General features: G+C 31.0%; 2 protein-coding genes across 2 annotated transcripts; one reads left to right on the forward strand and one right to left on the reverse strand.

The window, feature by feature from the left end:
* Window positions 1–414: 414 nt before the first annotated feature.
* Window positions 415–1255, reverse strand: LOC123660142 (mitochondrial coenzyme A diphosphatase NUDT8). Its single transcript, XM_045595245.1, has one exon. The coding sequence runs from the start codon at window positions 1140–1142 to the stop codon at window positions 480–482; it is 663 nt and encodes a 220-aa protein (XP_045451201.1). The 5' UTR covers window positions 1143–1255; the 3' UTR covers window positions 415–479.
* Window positions 1256–3181: 1926 nt separating this feature from the next.
* LOC123660428 (mitochondrial coenzyme A diphosphatase NUDT8-like) lies at window positions 3182–5001 on the forward strand. The gene has a single exon (XM_045595512.1). The coding sequence runs from the start codon at window positions 3358–3360 to the stop codon at window positions 4009–4011; it is 654 nt and encodes a 217-aa protein (XP_045451468.1). The 5' UTR covers window positions 3182–3357; the 3' UTR covers window positions 4012–5001.
* The last annotated feature ends 7428 nt before the right edge of the window (window positions 5002–12429 follow it).

Consider the following 12429-nt stretch of genomic DNA (forward strand, 5'->3'; position numbering starts at 1 on the left):
ATATAATAATAACATAATATATCAAAATAAAATATAGCCTATCTTTTAAGTTGGATCAAACTGCACACGGTGTGCAAATTTGACTAAAATCGGTTAAGTAGTTTAGGAGTCCATTGAGGGCAAACATTGTGACACGAGATTTATATATATTAAGATGTTGTTTTATTTTTTCGAGTATACATTTAGCTAATAATAACAATATGTGCCATTTTTGTATTACGTTTTATTAATATGATGAAAATGTTTTAGGCCAGTAATAAAAGCTTTATATACAAATAAAAAACAATCGCTTGTGATATGTAGCTTTTGTACTTTTCAATAAAATTTTAAACATTGAGAGTTTTCTTTAGATAAAAGAAAGAAAAAACAATTGTATAAATATATTAAAAAAAAAAAACAATTGTATAAATATATTAAAAAAACAATTGTATAAGTATATTCTAAAATCTTTTTTTTTTTTTTTCTAAATTCATTTAACATCATTTTTTGTATTTCATGTCAATTTTACTCTGCATCCAATTATTCCTATAAACATCTTCAGATAGTAAGCAACTCAGAACCATATGAGTTATGTAAGCTGTAATGCCCCATATTTTATATTCATCGGCTACAAAAACAGGTAAGATGATTCCATTTGCAAACTGAGTGTAACACTGATTTTTTGAATTACACAATTCCTGGAGTGGAACTGCAAATACTTCGGACACCTCATTTATATTTAATGTTAAATCGTCTTCACTTAAATCATTGATCAAACCAATAACTGGGGTGATACCCATTCTATTATCTTTACCAGGTATTTCTGGACCACAACCCCATATATCAATTTTATTCGGTAATAACCCTATTTCTTCCTGAGTCTCCCTTAAAGCCGTCTCCATTGGCGTCTCAGTATTATCAGTTTTACCTCCCGGAAATGATATTTGCCCGCTGTGACTCTTTAGATTAGCAGATCTTACTGTATACAATAAAGATGAGATGTCATTTATACTGCATAAAGGAACTAATACGGCAGCGCTTGCTGAGGGTTGAACTCCTTTTCTCCTCATTTTAGCCACATGAAATTTCTTTAAATTCGTTATACATTGCTCGCGAGACGCACGTGAAAATATGTTTTTAATGCCAAGAGACAGAGAACTCATTTATATAATTAAAATAATATTATTATTTCACGTAATCTTTGGGTAGTCTTATAAGTTGATTTAATCTGTTTTAAGCAATTTTTACATTCCTTCATAACATTAACGGCTTCCAATAGTGCCAAAATCGCATGACCGATTTCTCCAATGTCACCTAGAATAAATAAATACATAAATATCTTGTAACATACACACACTATAAAACATATATAAATATTACACCCAGACTCACACGGAAATCAAACCAGCAATGTATGCAAGTATGTCGGAACAGCAGTTTTGTATTTGCACATTTCTAGAATTGGATTAGACATAAATGTGTTAGCTGCCTGAGCAGAGGAAAATTTAAAAGAGATCTTTTTACAACCAATGTTTTTGACTCCAACATTAATGATTTACAAAATTATATGTGTATGAAGAAATTGTCTAAATTGCTCGCAGGGCTATTCTTACTTCCCTAGAGACGTAGACTATAATAGATTCTTTTTTGTCATCTGTATAGGTTCTGGGTACCTAGGAGAAGAAAAGGTGTACATACAAAGTTTGGATCGAACAAATAACAGTAGATGGCTGACTAACGTATCTTTGGGAGATGAATTGGAGGTGGTTGGATCATCAACCACCAAACGTTTAGTAGAACTTTGATTTCCATCTGTTTCAAGAGGATCCGATGGATGATCAAAGTCCATTTTAAAACAAAAAAAAAAAAATGAAAAAAATAAAAATCTTAAGATTAACTAAACACTAACTTAATCTGATATATAAACGGTAATAACATTTACCAGACCTTCAAGACGTTAATAACTTAATATAACCAATTACCAACTATTTTCACTGCATATTTAATCAAGTAGTTAAAAATACAAAATAAAAACACCAAAACCACTAAAACACGTTGGTTAACCACGGCTATAACAAGCGAAAGCTTAAAATTTTTGCATTATTATTGTAGTAGTTTAATAAATTGAATAATTTAATTTTGAACTTTGTTCCCAAAAACTGAATTCACTAACTTCAATCTACTCATTTCTGTCATATGACATAGGGTGCGTTCCACTAAGCGACCGCAACGATTGTAATTCCCACTGCTCTACGTTGACCGTTGCACCTAAGGCGCGTGGTCATTGCGAGCGATCGCTTGACGTCATACATGTCACTGTTCGTGATCACATCGCGCCCACTTCGCCCACAAAATATAGATGGTTCAGAGCTGCCTTTCATCAAAACGTGGCATGAATTAAATAAAACAACTGCCAATGTCTAATTGTGAATGGTCGATGGCGTTGCAGGCCTTCAGTGGAACGCCCCCTATGGAGTGTATCGTAGAAGAAAGGAGCATCATCTTTATTTAAAAAAAAGTGTATATTCAAAGTCATTACATAGGAGACACCACAGTAGCACGAAGGTAATTTGCAAATAAAGTGCTAAAAATTAAAGAATAAGGATAGGTAGATACATACGGATAGAAATACTTCCGGTTTTACAATTTTGATCACATTTGTCACTATATTCACTTGCAAAAGCTCTTTAAAATTCACAATAATTTATTGACTTTCAAAGATCTCACAGTAACTGTTTAGGTTATATAGGTACACCAAAAGTCTTTTGAACTTTTGCATACTTCAAGTTCTCTGAAATTACTCACTTCATATCATATTTTTGTGATGTTAGCTCTATTTTGGTAAAATTTTAAACTATAATTTAACTTTTGTTAGCGGACACTATTTGAACTATTTCAGCTGAATCCTCATATAAGATTTTATGTACTCAATATGTATTTTCTTCTACACTCCATTAGTGTGATACGAATTTTTATCATATAATTATATGTTTTATTGTTATTAAATAACAAATAAGAATTTTTTTATTAATAATCAAAATTTATAATACATCATTAATTTTTTACTTAAAAATTGAGCACTAAAGGCTAAAGCTAAGGCCCTTAAGGAGACTAGAGAAATAACCCATAGATAATACACTTAAACTAAGCAACCAACAGCTGAAATTGACATTGATAAATAAATAATCGTCATTCATCATATTTGTCAATTATGACAAGCGTAGACGTTGTAAACAGTGTAGGTAGGTACATTATTCGTTAAAATAGTGAGACTCGTTTAAATTAGGGTACAAAGTTCAACGAGGTAAAAAAGTTTTTTTAGCTGATTAAGATTAAAAAGATAGCGAGCATATTTATAACAGTAAGCAGATGTGAATTATGTCTATATTACCCGAGAGTTTACTGTCGACATTAGCACGCCAAAGTTGTGTATCCAAATTAAAAGATGTACCATCCTTAGTGCCAAGTCCTGGAGAATCTAAAGTAAAAGCTGCCGTGCTGCTTCCACTGTTCGTGCAAAATGGGGAAGTACATATTTTATACACACTGCGGTCATCTAATTTGAGTAGTCACAGCGGTCAAGTGTCATTTCCAGGGGGAAAACTGGACGAAAATGAAAAAGTAATTGATGCCGCTTTGAGAGAAACTTATGAAGAAATTGGAGTACCTCCTGAGTCAGTGGACGTGTGGTGTGAAATGTCACCCTTACAAGGACGTGACAAAACAGTACTCATAACACCAGTGGTTGCTTTCATTAAAAACCTATCTGTAAACAATTTAACCCCCAACGTTGATGAAGTAGATGAAATATTTTCAGAGCCTATGTCTTTTTTCTGTGATCAAACAAAACATGCTCATTTAAAACATGAAAATTACATGCTGCCAGTATTTTTAGGAAAGCACAAAATATGGGGTATCACTGGACTAATAACTCATATATTTCTTCAGTGTTTTTTACCAAGTCAATTGTATCAAACAGACTTTGGTAGGAAAAGGTACAAATTGGAAGAACTTTTGCCATCAAAGCTATAGAAATCTATATTTTTTAATTTATATTCTGTATTTTTTACATTTGTTTTTTTTTTTATATTGATTATCAAATGTTATGCTTTGGAAATATTATTTTTATTGTAGCGGAAGGTTGAAGGTTGGAAGGATAGAATTAATATTTAACACCCAATGATAAATCTGTATTTTTTATTATTAAATATAAATAACATATTTTCACATTTTAAGTGCAATGAGAGAATATATTATACTAAATAATTTTAATTTTAACATATACTTTTACACGGCAAAAGAGTTTAATCTGATGTAAGAAAATGACAAACAAACAATAATTTTAAATTGATAGATTCCATTTCTTTGACTGTGCTTATATCTACATGTTGCTAAGATAAATAAATAACCTGATAAAATAACTTTAACTGTATTAATAAAATTTAATTAAATAGTAGTCATTAAACTAGAAAAAATGTTAAACATACAATGGTGATAGAGATTATCAAAATTTTATTTTTAGTTTTATGAATTACAATAAAATAATGTTAAAATATAATCATGCTATGAATTGTGTTATTCAAAAACATTAAAAAAAGTCTATATCATTGAATACTATTTTCAAACATTAAGAGTTAAACATACTTTCATGATATTGAAGGTTATAAAGAACTAAAATTTTAACCTTAATTAAGATTACTCAGTAAAAGTGTCGCACAAATCGTCTTTCAAGACTAAAAGGTCCTTTCCAAATAAGGCTTTAAAGTATCTGGAATGACAGTCAAATTCGCACTTGTTGTTGAAGTTCATGTTACTCCGGCCGTCTGACGCACAGAGGGGCAGATATATTTTGGCGCAGGGGCACATATTAGCCCACAATTTGCTATGTGGTTCTGGCGCACAGAGCGATGAAGCCACCAAGACCGCCAGAAGAGTAACTAGAAAAATAAGTATTTCGTTAATAAACTTCAGCTATGTATTACTGTGTGACTGTAACTGATAGTAAATGAATTTTACATTTTATGAAGTTTTTAAACAAATTCAAAAGGTGGAGGTTCTCAATTTAATTTTTTTTTGTGTGATTCCCCATAACTTATTACTGGGTGTATGTTTTCTTTATGAAGTGTTCTATTGTATCTTTGTTACGCCAAAACTAGTTAATGGGTATACCGATTTTGATTATTCTTTTTTTATCTAAAGATGATGCTCGTCGTTTGGTCTCATTTAGAATTGATCGAAGTACTTTTTGAGTTATCTCCGCCACGTCCCACGACCACTTACGTCGTATTAGGTACTTGATGTAAATTGATGTTTTTGTGTAAGAAAATATTATTAAATATAATATTAAGACAGTTACAGTTAGGCGCAGTTATAGCTGACTAAATAGTCAATCTTTTCAGATAATCATTTTTCACGATGTTATCTTTCAGCGCTGTTCGTAAGTGTAAGATGAATATTTAAACTTGAAAATTTAACTGAACTCGTAACCCTTTGGCTTTAATTGATTTGTTCTGATATCTTAAGAATTACTACCCACTTAACAAAATTTTATACAAGTACCTATTTCCATGTACTGAAAAGTAAAAGCTCTTTGATAAGGCTAGCGTTGCCGCTTCGATTACCGTAAATGTAGTCTAGTATTCTATCTTTTTTTTCAATTGTTCTGAGTGTTAGTGAACACTGAATTATATCCAATAATATTTAATAATTATAATTATTAAGATATATATTTACACGATGAAAATTACGTATACGAATATGATCAAAAATGCTTATAGGTAGTCTACTTGCGTTAAGAAAATAGTGAGTCGTCGCTGTCACTGACTGATCTGCGCCATTTGCCTAATTACAGTGTAGAAAATTTAAAAACGGCAATTTAATTTGTTAAGAGAATTAGTTAAACGAAATAAAAGTGACAGTGATAACTTACTATTTTCTTAACCCGAATAGACTATTATTTTAAATCGAAGACGAAACAATCACCATTGAAGGCTATTTATTAATCTAAGTGTGTGAATTAAGTACCTACCAATTATAGGACCTTCTGGTACATACTATTGTTCCTGGAATTGTTATCCATTTATATAAATGTACCTAACGAATGACCAAGTCATCTCCGTGTCACCTAAAATGTAAAGTATTCAACTAGTCCTCTGTGTTTGATCTATTTATCCTATAATTTTTATTTAAGTGCATATTATATTCTTTCGCCGCTCATTGATTATTTGACTAGCCCGTTGGCGCAGTTTGTAGTGACCCTGCTTTCTGCTCCGAGGGTTGTGGGTTCGATTCCCACCACGAGTCTGGGTGTAATATAAATATTTATTTATATATTTATATATGTATTATTTATAAGTATGTTTATCGAAAAAAAAAAAATATGTAGCTATATACCAGTCGGCTGTAACCTATAACACAAGCATTAAGTTGCTTACTTTAGGAACAGACGACCGTGTGTGTATTGTGTAAATATTTATTTATTTATTTATTTATTTATTATTTTAGCGTTCGCCATTTTGACTCTGCACAACCTCAGGAGCGGTCAACGTCATTAAATTTATAAAATTTACCGACACAATTTTACGTCTTTTAGCAATAAGTAATAAACTACAATTGATATGTAATAATTCCGCAGTGGTAATGATAAAATAGTATCAGAACTTGGATCTATAGGGTAGGTAATTAAGTTACCAACATTATTGCTTTTTATTTCGATCTTATTTGAATTTTTAAGGACTTATGTATAATTGTCTAGTAAGGTCCATATTACTATCTTTAATTAAGACCCGGGCCTTATTAGGGGTACGATGATTTAAAATCGGTATGATTGGTTAGCTTTTGACATAAATATATGTAAAGGAATAAGATTCCTTTAAGTTTTTATATATAGTATATTATACCTCTTTGATAGCGGTAATGATATCGCTTCAGCCTGTAATATCCCACTATTGGGCATAGGCCTCTTTCCCCATGTAAAAGAAGGATCAGAGCTTAATCCACCAATCTGCTCCAATGCGGGTTGGCGGATATATTTGCTAGTATACGTGAGACGTATAGTTTACGTGATAACAACCGGGACCGACGGCTTAACGTGCTCTCCGAGGCACGGCGAGGAGACCCACTAGGACTACACAAACACCCAAACCACGGCAAACAGTTGTATGGCCAATACAAATGTCTGTCATGTGTGGGGATCGAACCCGCAACCGCCAGCGCCATCCCATGGATGGCGCTGACCTGTGACCGCTGCGCCAACGCGGCGTCGCCAACGGCAGTAATGATATGTTTTGTTTATAAAAAGATTTTAACAACTGAATTGTATATAGGACTATCAATTATAAAATAAATATTATATTTTAATTTATAGGAATCGGTAAAATAACTTTGAATGTCGTTTCTTTGTTTTTGCAGGTAGGTTTCATTTTATTTTATTATTTGTATCAAAATATATAAAGAAAAATTGTAAATTGATAAAATCTTTGTTTTTGCAAACAAAAAACAAAACACGCTTAGGATGGTCTCGAACTGATGTTCAAAAGGTTATAAAAAAGTTATAATTTAACATAACATAACATAACAATACACTTTATTGTACACCAACACAGAAATAATACATATTATGGACTTAAACAGAGTATCATAAGGTACAAAGGGCGGCCTTATCGCTGAAAAGCGATCTCTTCCAGGCAACCTAGGGGCAGAGGAGATGGTATTTTGTCAGTGTAGGTGTACAGATTGAGACATAAACGTTTGAATATATTTACTTATTTACATACATACATACATAAACACATACATACATACACATATACATACATATATACATAAAGATATACATACATAAACATATACATACACAAACACATACATACAAACATACATACATACATACATATATATAATCTTATTCACGTTGAATATCAAGATAAAGCTTCCTGACAGCCTTTTTAAAAATAGAAAGCGATTGTACACGTCTAATATGCAAGGGTAAAGAATTCCAAAGTCGAGAAGCTTGAACAGTGAGTTTATATACGTTTCCTAAGACTTTATAAGAAACCCGACTCTAATTTCTATGAATTTCACTCATTCGAAAACCATGAACTTATTAGTGCCTAAACTCTTAACTTTTAAACATCAGATTTATCTAACACACAATACCTAAAAACTTGCAGGTCAATTATGGACCTTGATAAGAAACTTAGGGCGCAATAAACACAATAGCTAGACAAGCTTTAAAAAAATTTTTGGCAGTAACTGGCCATCTTGTTTTTGTACAATATTTCCTTTTTTTAATAGAAATAGTTTATTTTATTTCGATGTCTTCTAAATGAACACACTTTACAAAATTGATTCATAAGGATTTACAAAAACCCGCATTAGACGTAATGACCTTATTATTAGATATAATAAACTTCAGTGGTTCTATACCATTATGTTTAGTGAAACGCTGGTTAACGTCATGCATGATTGTTTCGTCTAGCTAGGCGTATATTTGCTCGAGAGAAAGATAATATGCAATACCTACTATTATGGCAGAACTATTACCAATTTAAATAAATATATGGATGCTCAATAAATCCTATTTGATACATAAAAGAAGTTATTTAGTTATTATTTTTAATTTTTCCGCTTATTGTGCGATGTATGGAAATATTTTTAATAATTTTCAAATGAAATGGTTCGCAAAATAATTATAAGATACCTACCTATATTTTACTTGGTTCTTATTTATAACAATGAATAATTTATTATAATGAAACAACCTTTTCAGATTTTTGGAAATACTGCGATGAAATCTAAATAAATAATTGTGTTTGCTCGCAAACGAAAAAAAAACCGACTTCAATTACATCGACAAGTAATACAATGTAGATCGACGAAAAAATAGTCAAGCAACTACGCGTTATCAAAGATTACTCAAAAAGTAGTTATTAGATCTCAATAAAATTTATATGTGACCACATGATAAACATCGGCTTTCGATTAAATTAAAAATTATCAAAATCGGTACACCCAGTAAAAAGTTATTGCGGATTTTCGAGAGTTTCCCTCGATTTATCTGGGATCCCATCATCAGATCCTGGTTTCCTTATCATGGTACCAAACTAAGGATATCCCCTTTCCAACAAAAAAAGAATTATCAAAATCGGTACATCCAGTAGAAAGTTATGCGGTATAATACAACGTAGGTCGACTAAAAAAGCGTCAAGTAAAAACGCATTATTAGATATAACTCGAAAAGTAGTTGTTAGATCTCAAATAAATTTAAATGGGACCAATTGGCACACACCACCTGTCGATTAAAACAAAATTTGTCGAAATCGGTCTACCCGGTCAAAAGTTCTGATGTAACATACATAAAAAAAAAAAAAAAAAAAAAAAAAAAAAAATACAGTCGAATTGAGAACCTCCTCCTTTTTTGGAAGTCGGTTAAAAAAATTGTTTTATTATAATTAGTGAAATTTGCGTAAACATTAGAAAACAATAAATGAATAATTCTCAACAAATAATTTCAATACATAATTAAATTACAAACATTACTGACATTAAAACCATCCATAATTTTCTTATAGATAGAAATGTAGGAAAATGTCTAACTCTATTGTAATTTTATGTTTGTCGGTTGGTTCGCACGCCTGATTAAACTTATCTTTATTTATAATAAAATCTGAATAAACTTATTCCTAATAGTAACACATAATAGCATAATAAAATTGTGAAAGTGTTCCCCTTAAACCTACTGACAATAGGTAGGGTACATACGTAGTACTGAGAAAGATCCTACCTATTCGCTTGGTTTTAATATTAACTATAGAACAAAAAACAATTCGTTGATTGGAGAATATAATTATAACAATTGCAATAAGTAAGGTACACGATAAATCTATTTATATAATTACTTACCAATTCTGTAATCCATTATATTTTCTCTAAAAACGTCGACACACTGAACGCGAAAAACTTTCACTGCAACATTCCGGTATGTGTTTTATTTTATACCTTTATAAAGGTTTTATCTTCTAGTCTCTGTCGGATAATCGAAGGTAAATAAAATTAAACTTGCGACCTGGATCTTTGAGTGGTTAATAAAGTTAAATACCACCGGTACTTAGCTGTTCGAAGCTATTGTTTTTATCACTGTTTTGTTCGATATACGCATACATTATTTAGCAATTTGTAATTCACATGCGTTCCCGACAATAACATTGTGAGACTGTATGTATCTTTAGGTTCTTCGCCTATGTATTTTATAAGGCCATTTAATAGTTAGGGATTGTGTTACTTTATATTTTTAGTAATACTATTACGATTAACTTTTGTGAATGTTATGCTTGTTAAAATAAAATAGGCTATAACAGAGGAGTAAAGAATTAGCATCTGTATTCGAACAGGAGACTTAAATTATTTCCACTAAGGAGGTCATTCATACATATTAAACTTTTTCATTATAAATAAATAAATCATACTTAACTTTAATATTTCATAAATACCGATTGACTTACACATCTGCTTATATTTTCTTTTTCGTAATCTGCGCTAATTTTCTTAGAAACCACTTCTGTGTTGAGTGCATCCGTTGGTATCAATAAAGTTGTTTTTACATAACAAACACAAAGCGGCCTTAAAGAACCCTTGAAGATTTCGCAATATCGCAAATATATGACATCAGAAAGTGCTCTTTCCTCTCGTGAGAGTGGCTGCATCCTTAAATGTCTTTCATTTAAGTAATTGTTTCCCTGAAGAGAGAAGGTTGGACTCTGACGTAAAATATTATAATTGCGAATAAATTATGACAAAATTGTAGAACAATGTTAACCGAAGTAAGTGGAAGCAACGTGATATTGATAAAGAAGGGTTTTGAAAAATTTTCAAGAAAAGGACTGGTTTATTTATCCATTTAAGGTGCCAACGATACTTAGTTATAATATTTAGAATATTTTCTTCAAATTATTAATCTCTATTAATAATAAATTTAAATTTAATTGTTCCTGAGTAGCATAAATTTTTTTTTAGTTCAAACTTCAAGTGTCGGAAAAAAAATTGGCAAAATTTCATGCAGTGGCGGAAATATTTGTTTTATTTTAATATTTTCATCAATTCATTCTGATATCTAAACGTTATAATAGTAATAATTTAAATTTATAATGTAAATTTATAATATTATATTAGGTATATTTAAGAAATCGCACGCCTTAGAGCCTTTGGATGTTGTAAAAAAAAAAGTTAATTTTCGTTTTATGGAACGACTTTGGTCTGATTGAAACTTTTGTAATAAAATTTAGTTTTTAATTGTAAAAACTTGTTCAATGTACTAATTCAATGTAAACTAAGGGAAAGAATCATTTTTTTTAATTTCACTAAAATAACAATTACGTTGTTTTAATCATTGAGCTATTATTACTAGCGTATAGTACATTATACTTCAATGGTTTTAATTATATAACACTTTATGTTATTAAATGAATCCTAACCATGGGATATTCTTATAATATTGTAAAGCTTTGTTTGTATCTACCCGCATGGAAAAGATGAGGTCATTAAGCGGTAATTGAGTGTGAAGCGTTTATTCATGGCATGAAGGTTTTTTATAAATCAATGTGTAATAATTTAAAAATGACTAAAATTAATTAAAGACAAATACAAGAAACTTGACAATTACTTACAAATTAATTGTAAGTAATTGTCAGGTTATTGTATCATCATCATCATCACTTCAGCCTATCGCAGTCCACTGATGGATATAGGCCTCCACAAGTTCGCGCCAAAAACGACGTGAACTCATGTGTTTTGCCCATAGTCACCACGCTGGGCAGGCGGGTTGGTGACCGCAGGGCTGGCTTTGTCGCACCGAAGACGCTGCTGCCCGTCTTCGTATTCTAAACAAGAAGTTGGTTGGTTATCCCACCATCGGGCGGCTTTTTAAGTTACAAGGTGGTAGTGGAACTGCGTTATCTCTTAGTCGCCTCTTACGACACGGGAAGAGAGGGGTCGACTATATTTTTTAATGCCGTAACCACGCAGTAAGTCTTATTGTAGCCTGAATATAATTATTGTAATTAAGTTAAAAAAAATAATCTGATAACAGATAAAGGGGACTGTCCATTTTCGGCCCAGCGTGAACAGAATTTATACAAAAAAACAAATATACCAAAAATTTTCATATATTACATCGTGATTATTCGTGATTTTCAGTTGTATCAATATAAACTGATAAAAAGTTTGTTTAATAAGTATTTTAATTCATTAATTATATACGTCTAGTTTATTTCCGGTTGGTGATTTGATTATACCACGTTGCCAGTCTTAAACAAACAATTATTATTAACGAACAATCGATTTTAAAATATTTTTAAATCAATTATTTGTTAAAATCGATTAAAAGTATTGTTAAATCGAATTATGTAATAAGAAAAAAGTCTATAAAAGTGTATTTAGTAAAAAAAAATTAAC

This window comes from Melitaea cinxia, chromosome 15, assembly GCF_905220565.1.
Source record: "Melitaea cinxia chromosome 15, ilMelCinx1.1, whole genome shotgun sequence".
NCBI lineage: Eukaryota > Metazoa > Arthropoda > Insecta > Lepidoptera > Nymphalidae > Melitaea > Melitaea cinxia.

Excerpts from the sequence above, each read along its gene's own strand:
- LOC123660142 (XM_045595245.1), bottom strand. The coding sequence starts at position 1,142 with ATGAGTTCTCTGTCTCTTGGCATTAAAAACATATTTTCACGTGCGTCT.
- LOC123660428 (XM_045595512.1), top strand. The coding sequence starts at position 3,358 with ATGTCTATATTACCCGAGAGTTTACTGTCGACATTAGCACGCCAAAGT.